At 40.2% G+C, this 24,953-nt stretch overlaps 1 protein-coding gene across 5 annotated transcripts in view; it reads left to right on the top strand.

Annotated features, from left to right (window-relative positions):
* cplane1 (ciliogenesis and planar polarity effector 1) overlaps positions 1–24,953 on the top strand; it is a 39,800-nt gene continuing 14,847 nt past the window's right edge. For 4 of the 5 annotated variants that reach the window (XM_059024906.1, XM_059024902.1, XM_059024914.1 and 1 more), the window contains exons 1-33: positions 1–271; positions 916–1,064; positions 1,560–1,695; positions 2,152–2,271; positions 2,590–2,822; positions 3,418–3,524; positions 4,260–4,416; positions 4,541–4,644; positions 4,970–5,191; positions 7,576–7,831; positions 8,190–8,342; positions 8,446–9,176; positions 10,303–10,514; positions 10,829–10,909; positions 11,657–11,821; positions 12,516–12,689; positions 13,090–13,318; positions 13,800–13,951; positions 14,337–14,554; positions 14,746–14,910; positions 15,298–15,433; positions 15,556–15,665; positions 16,004–16,168; positions 16,287–16,398; positions 16,825–17,128; positions 17,358–18,336; positions 19,227–19,390; positions 19,905–20,065; positions 20,458–20,555; positions 23,243–23,331; positions 23,611–23,685; positions 24,114–24,309; positions 24,535–24,810. In XM_059024906.1, the coding sequence (XP_058880889.1) occupies positions 984–1,064; positions 1,560–1,695; positions 2,152–2,271; positions 2,590–2,822; positions 3,418–3,524; positions 4,260–4,416; positions 4,541–4,644; positions 4,970–5,191; positions 7,576–7,831; positions 8,190–8,342; positions 8,446–9,176; positions 10,303–10,514; positions 10,829–10,909; positions 11,657–11,821; positions 12,516–12,689; positions 13,090–13,318; positions 13,800–13,951; positions 14,337–14,554; positions 14,746–14,910; positions 15,298–15,433; positions 15,556–15,665; positions 16,004–16,168; positions 16,287–16,398; positions 16,825–17,128; positions 17,358–18,336; positions 19,227–19,390; positions 19,905–20,065; positions 20,458–20,555; positions 23,243–23,331; positions 23,611–23,685; positions 24,114–24,309; positions 24,535–24,810 (6,561 nt within the window). In that variant the 5' untranslated portion in view covers positions 1–271; positions 916–983. The remainder of the gene's footprint in view (positions 272–915; positions 1,065–1,559; positions 1,696–2,151; positions 2,272–2,589; positions 2,823–3,417; positions 3,525–4,259; positions 4,417–4,540; positions 4,645–4,969; positions 5,192–7,575; positions 7,832–8,189; positions 8,343–8,445; positions 9,177–10,302; positions 10,515–10,828; positions 10,910–11,656; positions 11,822–12,515; positions 12,690–13,089; positions 13,319–13,799; positions 13,952–14,336; positions 14,555–14,745; positions 14,911–15,297; positions 15,434–15,555; positions 15,666–16,003; positions 16,169–16,286; positions 16,399–16,824; positions 17,129–17,357; positions 18,337–19,226; positions 19,391–19,904; positions 20,066–20,457; positions 20,556–23,242; positions 23,332–23,610; positions 23,686–24,113; positions 24,310–24,534; positions 24,811–24,953) is intronic. The other variant, XM_059024895.1, reaches the window with a different exon arrangement.

The following is a 24,953-nucleotide window of genomic DNA, read 5'->3' as shown; positions in this document are numbered from 1 at the left end:
TGCTGGCACGAATGAATTCTAGTTCCATGGAGTCCCAGTAGATGCCGCTATGGAGCGCCATTGCACCGTTGTCTAGGCGCTACTCTCGCTTGCTAAAGCGGCAAGATACTGTAATGTTGAAAATTACACAGTGAGATAAAACATAAAGACGTGGGAAGTTATTGTTGATGCCGGAAGCCGAGGGAGATTTAAACTTGTTCTGATTTTTGAATGATGTAACCGGACTGGAATAATGGATCCTTGTAACAACAAAGAAGTATTATACGTATAAGTAATGCATTATTTTATGAACATTTCTCGCTTGTTGTTATACTCTGTGATTATACACTGGCGGCTAACTGAGCTTGGAAAACGGGATGCTATCTTAGGAAATGCCCGTGGATCGGCCTGTCGCTCGCGCTTTGCAGTGGATGACAGTTGTGGTTTTATGGCAAGCCGGTTTAAAAAATATATATATCAATAAAACATTAGTGATATCAGAAATTGGAGCCAAATGTTAAAAGGGATTGCCATATAGTTTTCTGTATTGCATTTCAGTTATGTGTGTTTATTTGTACCTGCTTGTTTTTTAAATCTTATGTAGGGTAATATTTAGTACGTACGTACGGCATACGAGTGAGATATTTGCTTTGCTTTGTGAAACTGGTAATATGAATTATCTTCATTATATGTAAAGTAGCCTACAGACAGCAAATGCTATTTTTTTTTTTAACCAAAATGATTTAAGACTGAACACGTTATTTGTATAACGTCTGATATCAAGTGGCTGTGAAGTTTGAGGGCTGTCATTGTGATCTGTAAGCCCAGTAAATGAAAAATTGATACTGGGTCAATTGCCATCAATTCTTGCCTTTAAGCGTTTTATGGTGTTATTATTTCGTTCATAACTGTGTGTGTGTGTGTGTTTTTTTAAAGGATTGGCTTCCTTGTTGGTGTAGCCAGCATTTTGCCAGCCTGACCCTGGGATCCCCCAGCTGTTCAGAATGGAGGTGAAACTGGAGGTGCTGCTGTCCTCCAGCATCAAGAGGAAAAAGCCTTGGCCTCGGTTTAGCTGGCTTGGACAGGTGAGGGACTGTGCTCAAAGTTGATGTCAGTATTGCCCCTACCCTTAAGCCTTAGTACCGTACCATTTAACCTGATTATATAACTTGCTGTGTAGTCCTCTTTTACTGAAACTGTGGGATAGGAAAATAGCTGGGAGAGGTAAATGATATATTCCCCCAGAAAGGACCTCTGTTTAGTTAAATATAACTAAAGGAAGCCATTACTAATATACCCCTCTCCTGTTTTTTGGGAGGTGGTACTGTTACTATATTCTTCATTGATTATTGGCTGATAAAGTACACAGTTCTCAGAAATAGCTTCCATGTTAGATTATATTGATACTTTTCTTGCACTCAGTATTATCAATAGATAAAAGATTTCCAAACCTATGAACCACATATATGCCTATTTTTTATTTGATAAGTTCCTCAATAAGGATTTGTATTTACTGTAGTGTTTATTTTACTGCTTTTTTAATTGTCCCCCTTCTTTTTTTTCCTTTTTTGTTTTTAAAGGAAAAGGAAAGCGTTTTCCTTTTGGATGACAAGCGAATTAGCGAAATAAATCTTGTGTCAGGAAGAACAAAGAAAAAAACACCAAAACTTCAATCTCTGCTGAAAAATGTGGTCACCATGACTGCATCCAAAAACGGTACAGATGTACACATTTCCTGCCTGTGTAGCTGGTAGAATCTGAATTATTCCCCAAATTATGCTGCATCATTTAACCATTCTTATACACCCAAGTCGTTGATCTTTCTGTACAGCATCCCAACAAACAAGCTCTTCCTAAATACATCCATTTATACAAGCATAATAAAGTACCTGCTTAGTTTAGATTTGGTTCCTTAAAGATTTGGAACCACAAAGTTAAGTATAACATGATTCAGATCTTAAAAAAGAATAGGGAGGAAAAATAAAACAGCTGGTTTATGTTGCTATACATTTGTAAAACATATTACTTTCATTAAGGCTGATTCATACAGTATTCATAAATATCATGGGGAATGCACAGTAGCGTTACATTCATGGTACAATTCATAATGCCAGTGGCGAATAATGCAAGTTAGCACAGGACTCTAAGCAGTTTTTCTTGGTTTCTGAGCAGGTGCTTGGCTGGTAGGGATCCTGGGCTCAGGTGAGCTCTTTCTATGGCACAAAGACAGGGACTGCTTGAAAACAGTAGCAGCCGCAGAAGATGTCAGCCAAGTGGTCACGACTTCCATGGGTATTTATGTTTCTTGGTTATCACAGTGAAAGTTGCTTTTTGGGATATAGACTCTCTGCATCTTGTGTGGAAGTACTGATACAGTGCCGGATCATACAGATACTAGAGATTATCTATAACTATAAAACCGATAAACAGCAATGCTAAAATAAACTGGTAAAAGACTTTTACATACGGTTGGGCTCTGGTGCCCTCCGGACACAAAGGCAGAGGGGAAGGAAAGATAGAATTTGTAAACTTAGAAAATAATGTAAAATAATTCATAACTGTGAATCTCTTTAAGATTAATTATATTAAGCATATCTTTGTGTTTTGCAGAGTGCTCAGTGAGACTCTGCTTACTTGTCTCTGGAGATGGGAAGCGGGTCCTCCTTGCTTCTCCAACAGGACAGACTTTTCTCTGGGAGAGCACTGAAAACAGAGATTTAGCAGCTGTACCCGGTCCTGCAGTGATAGGAAGATGGTCACAGATAGAGCCTGTTGAGACTGTGATCTTGCCTACGACTGCAGATAAAGAAAACGTGGTGCATGGCATTTTCATTAAAGAAGAGGTGAAAGTATTTTTAAAAATCTCCATTCGCAGAACTTGTGGGTTAGAGGTGTTGAAAATGTCAGTTGAAAATAACATTAAGGCACTGTTTTATAAAAAGTACCATATGGCATGTATTCTGTAAATGTGTTTTTCTTGATCCTTTGTTCATCTGACTTTGTAGTAGACCTAAGATGGCTGTATTGTGACTTTTTTATTTCTGGAAGATTCCTAATGATTTGATTATTATTTACTGAGTCTGCTTAGGTTTCTCTTTGTATTAATGCTTGCGCTATTGAGATATACCTGTGCTGGACCTGCGGACACAAAGTGAATAAACGAAAACTAACTAAAATTAACCTTTTTAAGGCAGTATTTATCCCCTGCAAAGGGGATATAGTAGATGTGGTTGTATATACATACATACATAGAGTATGTCACACTTCACTTTTTCCATATATCTGGAGAATTGCTTATCTTTTTCTAATGAAATTTGGTATGAAGATGATTTAGTTATTGAGAATATCAGATTCTGAGACACTATTCCCCTTACATTATGTCCCCTGCATGCTTTGTTTTATTCCTAAAATCCCAATTTTTGGTTCCTTCTCTTTCAGACACTTGGGGACTGTTGCTTCTGTTCATTTGTGTTTACTTCTGAAGAAAAGCTGGTTGTGACTATATTGAATTTACAGTGGTATGAAAATGCTGAAAGGCATTACAGGTAGGAATCGCCAAGTAGTTCCCCTTCGGTAAAATTTAAATAAAGTGCTTTTAAAATCCAAAATGGAGAACATTTTTGTGCTTAACTAGTATTGCATGCAATAAAACACAAAAAGAAAACTCCAACAACAAAGAACATTTTCATTTGTTCTAGTTATGGTAACTTGTGGTCTAAGTGAGTAAGTGGAGAGCATATAAGACCTAAAGCTTTAGTCTGACAGGTAGTTGTTTGTCCGTACGTAGGCATGTAATGTGTTTTGAATTTAATTAGAGAAGTGCTTATCCAGTTGTGATGAAACTGGCTAGGGACATTATTTAGTTATTGAGAGTATGAGAATGTAGGCTTCTATCATATGAAGCAACACTTCTAAGTTGGCAAATGTTTTGGCTTGTGTCTTCAGTGCACTAGCCAGAGCGTTTTCTACTTGACCTAGTTTCTTATAAGTTTTAAGTTATGATTGAGCATTGTGACGTGAAGAATGATAAAAGAATATGCCTGTCACAGCTACATTTTGTAAGAATATCTAGAGAACCACGTATCCAATTGTAATAAAACTTGGTTACATCTTTTATTAGAATCTGGGGATGTACATATAGTGGCTATAGGTCATGGTGATCTGTGTTTTTCATGATGTTAATAGCTCTAATTTGGTATTCACAGCCATGGAGGATGTTTGTTGGTGACATATTTATATGTTAAAGTACTTTCCTTCTTTTTGTTTTGTCCTAATTATAGCTCTGTGCCATACAACGTGCAGTGGGTAACCCGGAAGTACCCCCTGGCCAGCCTGGTTCCAAAGTGTGATTCCGTGAAGTCCAGAGGTGCCCTGGTGACGGCTTTTTCAGGAGATGGGCTACTGTTGGCTATTGCTGTAAATCAGAAGGATGCCAAGGTAAAAGCATAGAGAGTAGTATATATCATTCAGGAACATTACACACAGTTATGCACACACACTCGCACATGAAGCATGGAATTCATATCCATAATCCTTATATTAACTTTAAATATTTTAATAGGCCTCCCAAGTCCTGTTTGTGAGCACTCTTAACTTCATAACCATCTCAAGCAGTCTCAAAGGTTGTGGCAGCAAGGATCTCTCTGTGCCTTCAAAATATGTCAGGTAAGTACAGCAACATGGTCGTTCTTTTAAGGTATTCTGTATTTTAACTTGGAGTAACCTGGTGCTTATATATGTACATGTTTACGAGAACAATTCGAGCCCCATCTATGTTTGAATTGATTTGAAAATAAGGCTAATGCTGTTTATTTTTTTTTAAAGTCATAATAATTTCTTTCTATTGATAAAGGCAAATGCACAACAAGGGTTGTAATTTAGTCATTGTGTGTCAAGTTTGAATTTCCCAGTTTAACAGACAGAAAATCACAAAGGAGTTCAGAAGACAAGAAAACAACCTATACATAATCTTAAATGTGATTGATCCCAGGTACCGAAGCTGCCCCCAATACTTGTCTCTGGTTTGTAGGTCGTACTGGGTGGGTGATATGAGCTGGACTCCTGATAATCTCTACCTGGCCTGCATGCTGAAACGAGGATCCCTGTTGTTTGTGACTCGCCTAGGGGACCTGCTCACTCTCACTACTTTTGGCTGCTCTGTGGAGTTTGGACCAGCAGAGTTTATTCCTCTTCATCCCTTGATAACCTACAGGTGAGTCAAATTATTTTAGCAGAGGTTCATGCTAGCTAATAAATGAGCATTTTGATAGTATATTTCCATTTTAACTTGTGCATAGGGATTGATAAACTACATGCTATTTCATGGTGGCTTATTAACAGCATTTACACATTAATTTTTTTAATAACTTGTATTAACTATTATACACCATCACAACCTTTACAACCAATCAGATCGCTCTATGTCACGATACACTACAGCTTTTGATTTCTGTAGGGTATGAAGTGGAATTACATGTTTTAAGGTACTTTTTCATAAAGTAACAGTATATAATAGCGATGATTTGTTTAAGTGCAGTGAACTCAGAGGATAAAGAGTCCAAATTTATCCTCTGAGTTCCAAATAAATGTCTCTGCAGACCTCGTTGTTTATTGGAATTCAGAATGTTTGCATCATCGTACACTACACTTAAAAACAAAATATCTCTTAACTGTACTGTAAATATAATGTGATAAATAGTATCCAATCTGCAGCCAGTTGTCTTTTTTTATCTGAAAACAGCCTTTTTATTGGGCACCTAAAGTAGTCATATTTTTTAAGTTAATTTTGTGTCTATATGGGCTGTTTCATTTAATTTGGGCCACAGTATGGGGAGGGGGGGGGTTACAGAACAAGTAAGTGGATTGTTAACACAAAAAATATATTCCTGTATGTAGCAACTATTGGACAATTTGTCTTTGCTGTCGGTTCCATTTTTTTAAACTCCCATGCTATAAATGCCTCTTCTTCTTTATCCATATTTCAACTGTATTTCTGTTTCTTCTCTACATAGTCTTCTGCTCTGTCTTTTCTTCGCTTTCTCCTGCTGAACATGGTCATTGTATCATATTTACCATGTAAGTATAGTAGTAAGGGTTGTATATAGGCCATAACATGATTTGCCTATACAGTCTGTTCGGAGTAGAAAGTACAGGACGCAAGCAGATAAATTCCTTATATTAGCTGAATAGCCGATGTTTTCATTAGACTGAATGTGCTTTTAGCAATTCACTTTCTATGGTTTAGGGTTATGCTCCTCATAATTACACTTTGTTAAATATGTAGAGTATTTTATTATTTTTTTTATGGAAGAACTAGCATTCCTCATGCAGTTCATGTTTTGTATGTTCTCTCGGTTAAAAAGACACTTGTGCAATGTTATTCTCTGCACATGCATGATTTGTCCTGATGTTCTTTCTACGTTTGCAACAAGCACATAGTTAGTATTGTAATTGCTTGCGTGATTATCAGTGCCACTGCTGTTTACATGATTTAAATGGACCCTGCCGTGTTATGAAGCAACATATTAGATTCATTTTAAGTAGGCATGTCACTTTTTATAATGCATTTTTGTCACGTCACTTTTTTCTGGTTATTTTACTTTTCTGTCTCCTCTTTCTAAATGTTTTTCTGCTGTAGTAACTACATTCATATCCTCCCTCACCAGCCTCATTTCTAAACATGTTTCAGTTTGTGCACATACTGCTGTCTTCCACTCTACTTCTACCAGAGAGTTACAGTATCAGTGATGGGTTAAACAGCTACAACACACAAGAGGTCATTTAGAATTAGGCTGTTTGCTGGTCCTACTATCATCTTGCTGGAAAGCCCTCCCTGTGGGTTTGAAAACTAATTTAGGAAAGTGGAACAAACTATACAAATCGTACTTGCTGAAGCCTGTTTGCAATGGCTGGATTGCATGGGATAATGAAAATTATCTTTGTAATGCATGTGTAGTGGCATGCTGTGATCTCCCTACACACGAAATATCATAGGTGCTATCCTGGTATAAAAAGTTTTTTTTTTTTTTTTAATTTAGTCGTCGCCAATTATTTTTACCCCGGTTTTCACCCCAATTTAGCATGCCCAATTATTATCTGTATCCCCGGCTCACCGCTCGCAACCCCCCGCCGACTCGGGAAACGGAGGTTGGAACACGCGTCCTCCGAAACGTGCTCCTTCCAAGCCGTCATTTTTCGCACTGCAGATCCACAGCAATGCCACCAGACCTATAGTGCCGGAGGACAACACAGATCTGGCGGCTCCGCTGCAGAGCCACAGGCGCCCTATCGGCCACAGGGGTCGCTGATGCGCGGTGAGCCGTGGATTCCCCTGCCGACCTAAGCCCTCCCTACCCGGGCAGCGCTCAGCCAATTGTGCGCCGCCCCCTAGGAACTCTCGGTCACGGTCAGCTGTGACATAGCCTGGATTCGAACCTGCGATCTCCAGGCTATAGGGCACATCCTGCGAGGAGCGCCTTTACTGGATGCGCCACTCGGGAGCCCTGGTATAAAAAGTTTAATAAATAAATATAAGTTATCCGGACCCTTTTAATTTTGTCTATGCTTGCTGTTCTTAGTTATTGTTTCTTTCTCCAGGCCCCCACAGTCTGTCCTACAGTCCCATGACTCTCAGCACTCTGTCAGCTCATGTGCCTCTGTGAATGACCTCATGAGACAACGGTTTTCTGTGACATCGCACACGCGCCTGCCCTACCTCATCGTCTCTGACGGCTACATGGTGACTGTCCTCAGAGTCTCTAGCAACTCCTCGCCTTCTGCCTTCATTAACTCCATTCTGGTGGATACCACACAAAGGCTGGAGAAAGCCAGACACACTCTTTTGGCAGCTCAGGTGCAAATTGGTTTATCACTTCAAAAAAAGTACTGTGTTCTCCAAGATTTTTTGAAAGGAAATTCTGAATTTGTATTTTTTAAACAAAACATGAGACCACAAAGGCACACATGCATAGTCAAACTTCTTTCAGTTCTTGAGGTCCACTCACTCAGTTGAGGTGAAACTTATCTAAGGTTATCAAAGTTACGGTCACCTAGTTTTCAATGCGCTTATGGCCTGGTTGGACATCTCCATTACTGCTCTACAGAATTTGATGAATATATGATTGATTATGTACATTCTCTTGTGGTAATTCTTTTTCTGAAGAGAAATGTTTTAATTATATATTCTCATTGTATTACTCATTTATTATTAGCCAAAGGAAAGATCAAGACTGCAGTTCATGAGTTCCCTAAAAGTCAGCACTCAGCAGGATGCAAGGTGCAAGGACTCCACATTGGCCACTATACCACGATTCCTGCTAGAAGATGAGCCTACGGGTCTTTATGGTAAAACAGCAGATTCTCAGGTAAAGTCCTTGCTTTATTTTTTCCCCGAAATAAATCAGTGGCTTATTTTGTCAAGAGATGTGCAATCATGCCATGTGATTGTGCTTGTTTTCCGGTGTGCAGCGTGGTGAAGATGAATCCGATGATGGCAGCCCCTTCCCCAGTGAATCTGCTGTGGATGGGGGTCGGCTGGAGTTCGCCTCCATGTTCGACACTATCCATGCCAAGCCTGACTCCGCAGCCGATACCTGCGACACCTTCGCAGAGATGGGGCGCGTCCAGAGGAACCTCCTGACAGCGTGGAGCGTGGCAGTGTCGCTTGGGAGGGTGGAGCAGAAGGATCTGCTCTTGAGACACACCATCCGCTGTTTTGTCCGTTTTGCCCACTTGATTCAGTTCATGGACTGCCCCCTCCCAGCTTCTATCAAGACCTTCGGAGACAGAGCGCTCAAAAGGGCCGTGAAGAAAGATCCGTGGATCTATCGAGTCCTCCGCCTCTTCAAACACTTCCTTACAGCCCTGTACTGGGACATGGCTCACAGTCAGTGCTTTGGTCTGACAGTTGAGCTGACCAAGGAGGTTGTCCAGCTCATCCTTTTCCCACAGAACGACTGGGCCTCCTCTCAATCTCTCTCAGGGTGCCTCTTTGTTTTGAAACTGACTTCCCGCTACCTTAACACAATCTACACCCCCCGAGGTGGCTTCCATCTACTGGCATCGCAACAAGGTGCAGACAATGTGTCTGATTCATTCGCAGTCCCATTCCTGCAGGATCAAGGGCACATTCAGAAACTGTTTGCCTTCAGCTTGCCGTCATCTCAGACAGTGGGTCACAACCAGCAACCATCTAACAGGTAGGGTGCTAGCATGGACTAGTGAGGGGGAAAGCCAGGTGGAAAAGCAGAAAGCCTCCTCCTATTATTATTATTATTATTTGTTTATTTAGCAGACGCCTTTATCCAAGGCGACTTACAGAGACTAGGGTGTGTGAGCTATGCATCAGCTGCAGAGTCACTTACAACTACGTCTTACCCGAAAGACTGAGCACAAGGAGGTTAAGTGACTTGCTCAGGGTCACACAATGAGTCAGTGGCTGAGGTGGGATTTGAACCGGGGACCTCCTGGTTACAAGCCCCTTTCTTTAACCACTGGACCACACAGACCACAAATTAAGTTTTTCTGTGAAATGAAATAAAAATAACTGTAATACAGATTATTTTTGTCTTATTTTAACATTTATATTAAACATTGAGAATGTTTACTTTCATAAAAAAAGAGCCATCAAACTTATGCAATTTATTTATTAATATAACGAAACTGCTACCTGTAAGTATTTGTTTTCTTTATTTGTTGTGTGGTTAATCTGCCATTAAGAGAATCAAACTATTTTTTTTTTTTCCTTGTGTGTGTGTGTCTCTGTAGTGTTATATTAGGAACAGACTGAGAATTGCACATCGCTGCTTGTATGCAGACAGTTTAATAAAATAAACCATCTCTACTTCCATTAAAAGTTCATTTGCTGTATTTATGCAACTCATGCCTGGTCCGCTACACTTTTTTTTTTTTTTAAAACCTTACAGTAACAGTGCCATGGAAACGGATATAATATGACTCCATTTGACTTCCACCAAGCCAGTCTTTTAAATTTCTGTTTATTCTTTATGTAAAAAAAGAGGTTCATTTGACGGTCTGCATACCTGCATTACAATGTTTTTATATTTTTACAGTCTTTCTTATTATTTTGAATGATTATAAAGAGGTAAGTCACCAGTATTTCCTGAGGGGGGGTGTAGGGGGCACCTATGCCATATGCAGATAATGTTTCAGTCTACCTTAAGTAGTAACACTTTATTCAGGAAGAAATATAATACATTACTTAAAAAGCATAGTAAAAAATGTTCTGCTTCTTTCAGCAATGTTGAAGCATGTTGGTGCTTTCAAATGTTATTTTCTTTTTCTTTTTTTTTTTTTTGTGCACAGGCTGGTTGAAGTCTGGAAGATGCTGTACCACCAGACACTCCTCTACCAGGCCAGTCTCCACAGACAGGCAGTCCAGCAGGGCAGTCATCCGGCTGACCAAACATTGCAGCACGAAGAATCCTGGACGACTTACCTCCTAGCCCAGATCCAGGCAGCACTTCAGGCAGCTGGGCAAACACTAGGGAAGAGCAGGAAACTGAACTCTGTCGCAGGTTTGAGTTGCAAGTTCACTGTTATTCCATTTAAGGCATACATCAAATATATTGACTGCCCTTGCTTAGGATTTCATTCATACATGTAATGTTTGTATAAATATTAATTTCAAAGTGATATCAACAGTTTATGGCTGTGTAAGCTGCTGGTTTTAGGTTGTGCAGTTGTTGGGTCAAATTTGCCAGATGTTCCTAAAGTTTCTTTCGTGATTTGGGATTTTATTTGCAGAATTATTTAGAATTGTGTGTTGCTGTTCAGGTGTACACTACAGAAACAACGGTATGCGTGTTAGCAAATCCTTTTCCTTTTTAAGGAGAGCATAGTTTTTTGCTTGGATCCTATCCTGGGTGCCTGCAGATCTGGAGGGCAACTCTACAGGAGGAGATGGTAAAAGGTAAATTAACCAAACTGTAAATAATAGAGCAATAAGGATTAGTGCTATAATTCATCTGTCTGTCTGATCCTCACTGTGATGCTACTTGTAGGCATGTCTTAAATAAGTACAGTATTATACAGACTGATATGCACACAAGATGTGTGCACCAAGTAGGAGTTTGTGCTCCTTGTTTAATCAATTGGTTAAAATTATGAATTAATTACTTTGTTACTCACATCTTGCATTCATGAAAAGTATTTCTTCTCTATGAGCTCAATTGTTTTGCAGTCTTAATAAAAATCTGTGGGGCTCCCGAGTGGCGCATCCGGTAAAGACGCTCCTCATGGAGTGCAGGATGCGCCCTGTAGTCTAGAGGTCGCCGGTTCGAGTCCAGGCTATTCCACTGCCGACTGTGGATGGGAGCTCCCAGGGGGCGGCAAACAATTGACTGCGTTGTCCTTCTACGCTGTAGCTCTGGGTTGGCTAAGTGGCAGGCCTGCAGAGTGAAAAAAAGCGGTCGGCTGATGGCACACGCTTCGGAGGACAGCGTGTGTTCGTCTTCGCCACTCCTGAGTCAGCGCAGGGCTGGTAGCGGTGAGCTGAGCTTAAAATACAATTGGATATGTCAAATTGGGAGAAAAGCAGGGTAAAATTAATTGGCGACTACTACATTTTTTATAAAAGAAAAAAAATAATGATAACAATCTGTGAGTTACTGTAGATCTAGCACTCTTTCGAAAACATATTTTCCCTTTCTGTTCCCAGATGGTAAAAGAGCCTGCTTCCTGCAAACCCGGTATTACTTGGCGATCCTGTACTCTCACTTGTACCACTACAATCTGAGTGCAGCCCAGGGGCTGTGTGACCACTTGGCGAGAGAGGTGCTCAGACGATCCCAGCTGTACTCTGATGACATTGAAACATTCACAGGTGTGCTCTTGCAATTAGATTCTCTCTTACATGTTGGAACCTCCTTTTGTTTCCTTGTCTACCACTTTTGGGGTTTTCTTGTATAGACTCTATTTCCTTTATTCTGAGTCTCATTAAGTATTGATATCATTATGTACAATTGCAGACAAAAGTATTTGGGCAGTTAAAAAAAAAAAAAAAAAACACAAATTAGTTTTTGCATGTTATTTTTCATTTTATGCATGTTATGTAATAATTTGTTATTTTATTATAAAGCCGAATCTTTACTTTAATTTATGTCTTACAATAGAACAATTAGAAAAATTTATGGTTTCTATTTTTTTTTAACTGCCCAAATAGTTTTGTCTGCAACTGTACACAGTATTTCATTTATAACTATAAACAAAATGTAGCAAAATTTAGAAATACAAAAAATAACTTAATAAACTAGAAGTCAGTGTCAATACTTTGAAGACATTGAAAAATACTTAGTTGAAATGTTTTGTCATTGAATTTTCTTTTAGTATTTCTATATTCTGTATGGATAGTTAGCTGCTGTAAAGTATCTATCTTGATTGATACAATGGATTCAAGGTTTTATAAATGTATTCTTGTTTGTGATCACTGAATTTGAAAAACAGATGGTACAAGTAGTTCTCTTTCTGCTATTGTTACCATTTAAAAAAAATATATATATATATTTTTACCTCTTCAGTGGATGAATGCCATGTCCCTGAAACCTGGTTAATCAAAGACGTACACAGTGAGGCAGCTTGTGCTGTGATTCAGTCCATGGCCCGGTTCATGGCTGCCTATTTCACCAATCAGCCGCTGTACGTGCTTCCTCCTCACAACGTAGACATCTTGCCGCCGCTGCAGAGTAAGCCAGGTAAGCGCCATTTGCAGTAACTCATGTCATGGTTGATCTTTCTACTGCTATTTTTACATTGTAAATTAGCGCTTCAAATAAGGATAACCTTTGAATTGCTGGAACAAGGCACTTCTGTCAAAGCTGGAATTACCAAGGTGTTACCTTGCTATTGAATCTAGCAGTAAAACATGTGGACCAGAAGTAGCATACTGTCTAATTTCATTTGATGTTTCAAAAACATGTTTAGTCCTTATCTTTTAAAGAGGCAATCCTGACTCCTGAACATAATGGTCTTAGACTTACATATTCTTCTCCCACATTTAATATTTTGAGATGTAGTTGTTGTTTGTTTTTTTCCCCCAAAAAATCCTTGTCTATTCTCGGTTGTTGTGGCTGATCTCCCTGTTTCTGTTTCCAGACGCCCTGCCTCGAGTTATTCCCCTGCAGCACTCTCTCATTGCCAGCATCGTGCGAGACCAGCACCTGTCTGCAGTGTGGACAGTGGAGTATGCCCTGGACTTGCTGCTGATTGGTGGTTTGGTACCCGAGGCAGCCTGGTTGGCTCACAGGCTTGGAGACTGGAAAATGGCTGTCTCTTTAAGTCTAGCCTACAACCTTTATTGTCAGAGCAATTTGAACTTATCAGGGTATGTTGTATATGCTGCTTCTTAAAAAAAATAAAAATAAAAATCCATCATGCCATTGAATTTGCAATCAATGCTCATTCCATTAGCAAGAATGCACTATATATCTGTATAGAACATGACATGAGAATAGGTGATGAGAAATGGCTGAATGTAAGGAACATTAAACCACAAGCCAGTTGGTGAAAGTTTTCTTTTGTAGGCATCACTTTCTCATCACATAGTAAGTCTATATATTTGTACCCTCATTGGTCAGGTTTCTTATCAGAATTCAGTCAGAATTTGCTAGTTATTATTCACAAAGAATTATTGTCAAAACAAATGTTGTACAGTACTTATATTTCAATGCCGCCTTGATACGTTTCTTGTGCTCTTTCGAAGGTAGAACTCAAGTCAAGTAGACACATGTTTTGACTTTAGTCTGTCAGTGCTGTTAATATCTTGTGTTACAATGCAAAGCGTTTAATAACAAATATGTTTACAGACTTAAATGGAGAGAACTACACCTTCCCTCTGATCTACATCCAACACAGATTTTTCAGGACAAACTCCAGTCTCTACTTGGGAGACAAGCAGACCCTGAAGAGCCAGACAAGTCTCCTAATACAGTGCCAAAAAACTACAAGCAGTTCACGGGTATTTTCAAAAATAATTTCTTTTTTTAACAGTTAATGTACACTTTTTTCAGAGTCCTAATCGTGTTGACTAGGCGAAAAATAGGGTACTGGTTTTCCTTCAACGTAGTAACTTGGTACTGTATTGTAAATCATTACATCTCTGCTTATTAGCAACTGTGAAATGTTGATAAAGTGTGCAAAATATTAAGTTGATAATGTTTTCTGTAAGTCTAATTTGTTAAATTTTCAGATCACCCAGATATAATATGCTTTAGGTGGAACCATATGCTGTCTTTAGCACCATAATTATATTAGCAAATTAGTATTGGCAAAGTTCATTTAAAATATGCTTGAACCACCTATTTGAAGACATGCCAGCTAAGGTATTTGTCTGTCTTTCAAAGACTCCATTGAAGAAGAAGATGCTGACTTGCTGTTCAGTTCAGTACAGGAGATACTGAAGGCAGCAGTCATGGCTGATGCAGACATCCTCTCAGAAACCTTTGACTTACTGATGCAGACTGCCAAAGACCTGACTGCAAAGCTGTCTGGCTTGGTGCCGGATGGGCTGTATCTCCCAGCACCGCCTCTGTATTGCCCCCAGCCTGCTTTAGACACTGAGGTTTGTTACAGGTTTATAAAAATACTATATACGTAGATCACATCAACAAAACACTTCTGAATAGGCATAATGTTGCCATGATTATATCTCTTTTGTTATGTACTGTTTCATGATGTTTCATGGTTTAATAATGCACAGACTTCCATCTACACAGGAGTATCGGGTTGTCTAAATTCTCTTGTTTTTGCCAGGCTAGTTCAGTGGATGTGGCACTAACAGCAGAGCTGGTTTCCCGTCAGAGAGTGTCTGGTGTGCTTCAGAGGGTGCTGCTGCTCTTCAGGGCAGCTCGCTGCTCCCTTCCATCTGCACAGTGGTACATCCAGAAACTAAAACACAGCCGCAAAATCATGAATAAGGTGAACCTCCTCTGAGCACAGTATTTGTAAACGTTCTAGACACAATTGCTTATGTTACAAACATATAACCAGGTCTTTAGTTGTTTAGAATGTTATTGAACACAAAAGTACAGACAATTGCAACGTCAAGATTATAAACATTAGGGATCTATTATATCTATTTAAAACAAGCTAGGCTAGCTACACAGAGATGCCAACCTAAGGGGACCATTAAACCTATTTGTTTCTTTTTATCTTCTTTTTTTATCTTGATTTTTATCAACATAATTTCTAAAATGTAGTATACAAATAAGATATGGTATACAAATGCAGTTATTTAAGATTTTTTTATTTGTGTAGATTTAATTGCAACTGTATTCTAGACCACCCACTGATTCTGTTTTATAGATTCGACTTAAGGGTTCTCAGCCTCAGTTGAACTCTTTCCCAGACTCCCTGCTTAAATATGCAAGCAGAAGAGGTTTCTTCAAGCCAGGACCCAGTGGAGATCAGCAGTCTGACCCAGTGTCAATCCGTGCAATAAGTATGAGCCCATCTTTATATTGCATTGTCATTACAATTGAGTCAACGCACCAACAGATTTTAATGAAATGCTTACACAGATGCTTTGAAGTTTCATGACATTTTTTTTTTTTTTCTTATTAGGTACTTTCCGAGAACTTTGCAGCCTGTGCTGGATGTTCCATGTTCGAGAACGATTATCAGCAAGCTGTAGGAAATACCAGCTTGCAAGGAACAGTGCGAGGGACCCAGAGGTACTGTATGAATTGACGGTTATTTATGTTTAAAGTGCAGCTGCTTTTCCAGGGATGCTTTAGTAAGAAAGGTAAATGTACAGGGGTTGTAGTGATCAGAAATGTGTTGCACCAACTGGCAAGTTTGAAATACCTCAGCCTAGCGCCCAGATGATTCTTTATTAGTAGCAACATTTATGAATGTGTATGCTGACTGAACTTCTGTTAAGAGGGTAGTCCATCTACCCCAGCAATTAGGTCTTAAAACATGTTACACTACAGTGTTACTTTATCTGGGGAAATGATGGCAAATGACCATTTACTAAAAGCATGTCACCTTACTGAATAATTTCTTTCAGGGCTATGTGGGAGCTGTGGAGTATGATGCTGGGGTGGCGGAGCACTGTCTTGATGCTCTGGAGTGGGCTTGTCGCTTGCTGCCCTTTGCTAGGTTTATGAACGCTGAAGAAATCACTCAAGATGTAATCCTAAGCCTCGTGGGGGAACTGCCTCCAATACGGAAGGTACAAACAAGTGAACAATAATGAAAAGGTTTCATTTCATAACTTCCACAATAGGGAATACGATTATGTTTGTTATTCTAGTTATATCCAGTGTTAATTACGTGTGCTCCTGGTTTAGGTGGCAGAGGTCCTTGTGAAAGTGTTTCCTGAGCAGGAGGATTCTGTACGAGTTCCACTGAGGGAAAAATATAACTGTCTCCTGCAACGTCTAAGACATTCCACTGTCAAAGGTAATGCTGTATACCATCTCAGACTTTCTTATTGTGAGGCAATCCATTCATCCCTAGATTCAATTAAAGCCTTAAGTGTGTGGTTTCTTGTCTTGTTAGTAAGGGGCTTAAATGGTCGACATAGAGCTGAAGTTGAATGTGAAGTTCCATGCAGTATTTATAGTACCTATACTAGGATTACATTTTAATTCAATTTTCAGTTTTAAAAAGTGCCGAATAACAAAACAAACAACAACTGTGATGAAGAAAACTGATTGCATTTTTCTGTTAAAAAAAAATAAAACAGTTTTTGCACCGATGGGTTCCATTTACAATTTAAATAAGATAACAGCATACTGATCAAAATATTTCCCATTACTATTAAAGAAAAAAAAACCTTCTTATAGTATATTTGTTCCAACATAAGATTCCACAATGTGTTTCCAGGTCCTGAAAGAGACGAAATGATGTCAGTTGTTATCCAAGATCTTCTGAAGCAGAGATGCAAACAGCTAAAACGTATAGCGAGAAACATTGGTCCTGTGGAGTTTCACATCTGGGAGAGGGCTGAGGAGGGCGTGGCAGAGAATGACAATCCCCTCTGTGACAGGTTTTCACTGGGGACCAGCCTGAGCCAGAGCACTTTAACTGACTTTGGGAGACCTCAGGTATACAGTGATGACACAGCAGATACCATTTCAGAGCAACTGCAAGGAGAGGACAGTAGGGATGAAGTTGAAATAAATCAGAGGTACGTCACTATTGGTGAGCAGTTTTGTGTCTGTTGTGATTAAATGCCATGGGTAGTGGCAGAACAGTTCAGATTGTTCAAACTTTGTTGAAACGTAATTAAAAAAAAAAAAAGGGGGTTTAAGAACAGATGGAGGTTAATTGTTTTTACACACAATGCAAGCATTAGGTTGTGTGTTTGTACAGTATGGCTGGATTAAAACTCTACTCTCAATGTTGTTTCACAACAGACACAGTAAACCTCAAAGTATGGAGCTGATGCCTGATAAAAAGAAAGTGTCAGATAAACCGAACAGAAAACTAAAGTTGAATGCTGAAAAAGTTGAAGGCCATGTGCTGGACCCCCTGGCACTACCTGTAGTAGGATCCTGGGAGTTTGAATGTGATGACGATGAGTATGTCCGATTCTTAGAGCTGTTCTTGAGCTACATGCTGGAGAAGGGCCTGGTAAATAACCAAGACCCCGGCATTCCCTTCCTCGCCTGCTTCTCCTCGCACCTCCGAGAGCACGAGCTCAACTCCCTCCTGTTTGATGTGCACACCACTCTGAAACGTCGGCAGAACCAGAAGGGCAGCAGCAACATCTTCAGAGCTGGCAGCTGCTATCACCTGGTCCTGGGACCTCACCCTGCTCCTCTGGGGAAACCAGTGTCTGTGCACAGCGAGACCTGGAGTGCACAGTCAAGCCAGAGACCATCTAGCTCTATGGCAGATCCATCAGAAACCAACCTTAATGCTAATAAGTATTTCCCTGGTGCTCATAAAGGCAAACAGAAAGGTTTGTTCGGCCTTAGGCGGCAACCGTCGTCCCCTCCTCGTCAGGATGGTTCCCCAGAATCAATGCCCACCCCAAGATCTGTTTCATTGTACAGCCAAAGCACGTGTGATCCCTTGTGCTCCACTCCCCGGACGCCTCAGACCGAAGCCTACATTTATAAGGCTTTGCTGCCCAAGGATGTGGACCCGCCTGTGGATGAGCTGACTCCAGAGCTGCAGTCCCGGTTCAGGCTCACAGGGAGGCTGCTGGAATGGATGATTCGGTGGTCGGACCGCAGGCTCCTGTGCGGACCCAGTAAAGCACAGAGGCTGCTGGAGTACAGCACTGTGATCCGAGTGAAGGCTTCGGCACCGGCCATTCTCAGCTCTCTCTGGATGCTGGAGAGGAGGTACTCAGCAGGGCTGCTGGTGGACAAGCACCTTCATTCAAGGGTAAACCGGGTGTTCATAAGAGACTGCTTTTAAGGCACTAGTAATGTACATGCTTTTTCAGTAATTCTTGCAATGCATATGTTACTGTTAAAGTCAGAAATGTGTTAATATTTGCATTATCTAGTAGTATTATAATTCTGCTAGCTAATGCAGATATTAAAAGGATCCCCCGAGTTCTAACTTACCTCCAACATATATAATTGTCTATTGATTTGAAAATATTTTTTTACATAACATATACAGTAATAATACAAATAATAAAGTTGCTGAACTTTTTCACATGGGTGTCCTTTGTTTTTGATTTTTTTTTTTTTTTTAATTTAGTCGTCAATAATGTTTTTTTACCCCGGTTTTCTCCCCAATTTGGAATGCCCAATTATTATTTTTATCCCGGTTCACCGCTGCAAACCCCTGGCGACTCGGGAAACGGAGGCTGAAACACGCGTCCTCCGAAACGTGTTCCTGCCAATCCGTAATTTTTCGCACTGCGGATCCACAGCGAAGCCACCAGAACTGTAGTGCCGGAGGACAACACAGATCTGAATGGCTCCACTACAGACCCGCAGGCGCCCTATCAGCCACAGGGGTCGCTGTTGCACAGTGAACTGTGGATTGCCCTGCCGACCTAATCCCTCCCTACCCGAGCGGCAATGGCATAGCCTGGATTCGAACCTGCAATATCCAGGCTATAGCGTGCATCCTGCACTCCACGCGGAGAGCCTTTATTGGATGTGCCACTCAGGAGCCCCTTGTTTGTGATTATTAACCCCAAGTAGCTAGACCTATTGGTGAGAAAATATAATTCTTCGGTGACACAAAAGATTCTTTGATTTATAATTCTAATTCATACTTGTACCGTTCAAACTTGACCACAAGTTTTCCTCCCACAGGTTCCAGAACGAGAGTATATCGTAGCTCCAGTTTTCCAACAAGAGCACAGGTCAAAGGTGGAGAGAGAAAGCAGTGTGGATACTGGTTATCCTGCATCAGCTGAAACCCCCATCACTCTTTTAGACCAGGAGATCTTTGAGTCACAGCATGGGTATGATTCAGAGTGAGTGATATACAAACTAGCACAGTATTTTTTTTTTCTTAAGTCCCTTTCACACTGTTGCTCCTACCAGGGTCCATGATGGGTGGACGAAGTAACAAACAGCCACACCTGCGTGAAGGTTTCACTTTCGCAAGGAACATTTCTGTTTAGCCATATTTCTGTTGATTGAGACACACCATGAGCTAGATTGCAGCAGGGATGAAGAAACATTTGCTCTAATCAACATTTGGGCAGACAATTCAATCCAGAGAAGCTTGGATGGAAGCGTCCGTAACAAGCACGCAATCTTGACAGCCTGAACAGATGAAAGGGTGGTCATGTGAACCTTGCTGCTTGCATTGGGTACGCATATTGTGTACTTGCTTTTGTCACCCAGGTTGACTCTGCTTCTTCAAAAAGCAGTCTGAAATGGCGACCTGTGCAGAGCATGCCAGTGTGAAAGGGGCTGTAATATATGCTTTCGATTTTGTACTTTGAATTTAGAAACCTGCACTTTCTCCTCCCCCCCCAATAGGACGGCTTCTGACGTGGACAAAGGCCATAAAAGTAGATCCAAAGATCTAGGCCCTTCTCTGAACTATGATCTCGAAGAAGTCACATCAGACTTGGAGAATAAGGATGAAGAAGATGGAATGGCACTGGAGGAAGAATTAGATTTGCCATCTGTAGAAGAAGGTACGAATATATATATATATAGACACACACACACACACACACACACACACACCTTGTTACGTCTCTGTGTACAATAAGCAGAGACGTAACAAGGTGTGTTACAATTCTCCACATTCAAGCATGCGTTAATATGACTGTGTGGGATATTGGATCTCTTACCTCAATTTCCTGCCCCTACCAAAACCCTCTAGTTTGAAAAATGATTATGACTGTGGTTCTCTCTTTGAATCAGGTTAATTGTCCTATGTTGTTCTACATGTTATTTATCCTTTTACAGTGTAGATAATACTTTGCAATGTACATAATGTATTTTCTTTGTATTTTGTGGGGGGGGGGGAAACTGCATGTCTTAAATTTTTGGGCTGGTGGTCTGCATTTTTTTGTTGTTGCAGATGACAGTGGTCCTGAAGATGGCTCAGAACATGTAAGCCCCAGTATCTCTGTGAGCATTAAGACTGTTTCCAGGCCAAACGTTGCAGAACAGGAAAAGGTTGGTAATAGCGTAGATAAAGTACAGTAGATGCCGGTTATTAGCAACCCTGATTTAAAGACAACCATCATTATTAAGAACATTTTCACAGGAACCAATCCCATCCCAAAGACTTTAATGTTGATGGATTTCAGATATTAGCAACTGTCTACTGCTTACTGCCAACTTTTTTTTACACTTTCGGTGGCTACGGCGCGCGCACGCATCGCAGCGTCTATGTATCAGTTTTCATAACGCAGCTGTACATTTATCGAGTCTGATTATCGTCTGTCATCATGGTTTCAAAACGTGTAGACCATACTACAGCCGATAAAGTTCGGATTCTGGAGGTACTACGTGAACCCGGTACTAAACAAGTATGGGTAGCAGAAAAGTTTGGCATCTCAAAATCTGTTGTGTCCAGCATTTTGAAATTGACTATGAAGCTGCACGCAAAATTGAGAGTGATTTACAGCTGGAGGTGGCGAATCATAAAAAAACAAACGACATTGGACAACTGCTTCTTTTAAAATGATTCTTCTGTATTAAATGTAAGTCCTGTATACCAAGTTTGTTTACTGTTTTTAAGGATACTGATAGTATGTTGTTGTAGTACTATGTGTACAATACAGTACTATGTATACTTTTTGTTTTACACATCAGTGTAGTATTAGTAAACAGCTGTTTGTTCTGATATTTGGTGTTTTTCGTGTTTATTTTTTAACACTGTAATGAACCAAGACGTGTATTTCAGTGCGCTGTTTCTGCAACTATAGTATACATTGTTTTTCCATATACAGTACTGTGCAAAAGTTTTAGGCAGGTGTGAAAAAATGCTGTAAAGTAAGAATGCGTTCAAAAATAGACATGTTAATAGATTATATTTATCAATTAACTAAATGCAAAGTGAGTGAACAGAAGAAAAATCTAAATCAAATCCATATTTGGTGTGACCACCCTTTGCCTTCAAAACAACATCAATTCTTCTAGGTACACTTGCACAAAGTCAGGGATTTTGTATGCATATAGTCAGGTGTATGATTAAACAATTATACCAAACAGGTGCTAATGATCATCAATTCAATATGTAGGTTGAAACACAATCATTAACTGAAACAGAAACAGCTGTGTAGGAGGAATAAAACTGGGTGAGGAACAGCCAAACTCAACTAACAAGGTGAGGTTGCTGAAGACAGTTTACTGTCAAAAGTCATACACCATGGCAAGACTGAGCACAGCAACAAGACACAAGGTAGTTATACTGCATCAGCAAGGGTTCTCCCAGGCAGAAATTTCAAGGCAGACAGGGGTTTCCAGATGTGCTTTCCAAGCTCTTTTGAAGAAGCACAAAGAAAAGGGCAACGTTGAGGACCGTAGACGCAGTGGTCGGCCAAGGAAACTTACTGCAGCAGATGAAAGACACATCATGCTTACTTCCCTTCGCAATCGGAAGATGTCCAGCAGTGCCATCAGCTCAGAATTGGCAGAAAACAGTGGGACCCTGGTACACCCATCTACTGTCCGGAGAAGTCTGGTCAGAAGTGGCCTTCATGGAAGACTTGTGGCCAAAAAGTCATACCTCCGATGTGGAAACAAGGCCAAGCGACTCAACTATGCACGAAAACACAGGAACTGGGGTGCAGAAAAATGGCAGCAGATGCTCTGGACTGATGAGTCAAAATTTGAAATGTTTGGCTGTAGCAAAAGGCAGTTTGTTCGCCGAAGGGCTGGAGAGCGGTACACAAATGAGTGTCTGCAGGCAACAGTGAAGCATGGTGGAGGTTCCTTGTAAGTTTGGGGCTGCATTTCTGCAAATGGAGTTGGGGATTTGGTCAGAATTAATGGTCTCCTCAATGCTGAGAAGTACAGGCAGATACTTATCCATCATTCAATACCATCAGGGAGGCATCTGATTGGCCCCAAATTTATTCTGCAGCATGACAACGACCTCAAACATACAGCGAAAGTCATTAAGAACTATCTTCAGCGTAAAGAAGAACAAGGAGTCCTGGACGTGATGGTATGACCCCCACAGAGCCCTGATCTCAACATCATCAAGTCTGTCTGGGATTACATGAAGAGAGAGAAGCAACTGAGGCTGCCTAAATCCACAGAAGAACTGTGGTTAGTTCTCCAAGATGTTTGGGCCAACCTACCTGCCGAGTTCCTTCAAAAACTGTGTGCAAGTGTACCTAGAAGAATTGATGCTGTTTTGAAGGCAAAGGGTGGTCACACCAAATATTGATTTGATGTAGAATTTTCTTCTGTTCACTCACTTTGCATTTTGTTAATTGATAAATATAATCTATTAACATGTCTATTTTTGAAAGCATTCTTACTTTACAGCATTTTTTCACACCTGCCGAAAACTTTTGCACAGTACTGTACATACACATGAAAATGTGGCTTTTCGCTTAATAACAACGTTCGGTTAATAACAACTTTTTGCTGGGAACTGAGAGGTTGCTAATAAGCAGCATCTACTGTACTTAAATGAAATTGACAAGAAAAGAAAACAAGTTATGTTATTGTACAGTGTACGCAAAATTTAATAATGTCTCTTTTAGTACTTTTTAATTGAATCTGTGTGCTTTAAATCTAATAAAAAAAATTAAAATAAAAAAAGTGTGTCAGCACTTTTGGCATTTTAAGAAGTATAGTGGTGTAATTAATCAATCATTTACATACATTATTGGATTTTATTTTAGTCACAGAGATTGACACTTTCGGATTTGGAGTGTCCAAGAACTTTTCCTGCAAGGGAGCAAGAGTTGGAACAGATGGTAGCTTTGCCACAGTGAGTAAAAATGGACTTTGTGTAAAATGCTTGTGAGGTGTTTGCAGGATAGCTTACTCAAACAGTAGAGCTGGGAGCGGTTGCCATGGTGAGAATGTAAACAGTCACTGTTGATGACTGTGCTGTTACAGACTTGTTGCTGTAATGGTCTGTGGGAGAGAGTGACCAAATCCACTTTTAAAGCACAAAACAAGGTTTCAAGTTCATATCATTTTTGATATTCCAAAACAGGGAACAAATATTTAGAAGCATTGAATTTGTTTCTTTATTATATTATAGGGCTGAAGGGACAAACGCGAAATCAGGTTTACCAAACTCTGTGTCTGCTGACATGGCGGCTGCAGAGACATCAAGGTGAGTATGAATGTCATGAGTATATGTGGGACTCCTCGTAGTAGTTTTGTAAGGGCATTGTGGACAGCAGCAGAGATGAGCAGGTGAAGAATTAGCTCAGTATTGAAAACCCCACACTGCTGTGCTGTGCTGCTTTCCTCAACCAGAATTACAAGCAAGTTGGCCTCAGGCTGCCACACCTTCTCCATAGGTGGTGTGCATTAGCTTCTCTTTGTCATGTAAATTCCTGCCCATCTGTCTGACTCCTACCAAACTCATTTCACAAAGCAGCTCTAAACATGATGATACGATGTTAAAACAAAATGAGAGGAAATGTGTTTCTTTTTGTTTGTTTCGTTTGAACCACATTAATAAAATGGTGGATCACAAGAAGACTTCATTAAACTTGGTTTGTTTTTGGTACATTTGTTGAAATCTCTTATTTTCAGCCCTGTAACAGGTGGAGATCCTTGCCCAGCTTTTTGTGTCCAATTCCATACTCCAGATCCAACGCCAGGCCTTTCAGCCACCACTGTTCCCATTGAAACTGGGGAGCCTCAGAGAAGAGACCCCAATACACAGCCACTTGCTAATTCTGAAGCTGTCAGGCAAATGTTACAGGATGAGATGTTCAGGCTGGTGCAGGTGAGTGATTGTATAATACTGTAATAGGATACCTGGGTGGTGGTGTGTTTTTTTTTTTCTCCAGATATTGGTACAGCATTCCAAAAACGTGATATTACTGTTAAATTACACTGTTATACAATAAATTATCAATTGTGAGACAATTTACTGTTCATGAGTCCCCAACATGACAAGCCACATTTTTTATACTATTTTTTTTTAACCCGTTTATTTTTGCACTTGCAGCTACAGCAGATCAATTTCATGAGCCTCATGCAAGTGGTTGGTTCATCATTTATGAATCTTCCAAACGTACAGCAAAATCTGCAGGAGGCGCAGTCCAATCAGATGAATGGGAATCAGCCTTTAAATCGTATCAATGAAAGGCCAAGGCAATCAACAGGGGTGCAGCACAGAGAACCAGTTCTGTGTAACCAACAGCAGTCCTCCCTAGAGAAACACACTGGCAGCTCCAAGAATTTGAATGCAGATGATCAGAGCAATAAGGAAAATATTGCACAGGTAATGTTACAGTGGCGTTGTTGTATTGTGGTAGTAGAAATATGATGGGAGACTGCCTTTTGACTTAGTTTTCTCCTTTAAAAAAAAAAAAAAAAAAAAAACTTTTCACTTCCCATGATTCTTTCTTGTAACATACATGTGTG

This window comes from Acipenser ruthenus, chromosome 1 (assembly GCF_902713425.1).
Source record: "Acipenser ruthenus chromosome 1, fAciRut3.2 maternal haplotype, whole genome shotgun sequence".
NCBI classification, from domain to species: Eukaryota; Metazoa; Chordata; class Actinopteri; order Acipenseriformes; family Acipenseridae; genus Acipenser; species Acipenser ruthenus.
The sequence above is the reverse complement of the archived record's forward strand: the minus strand, read 5'-3'. Positions and strand labels throughout refer to the sequence as shown.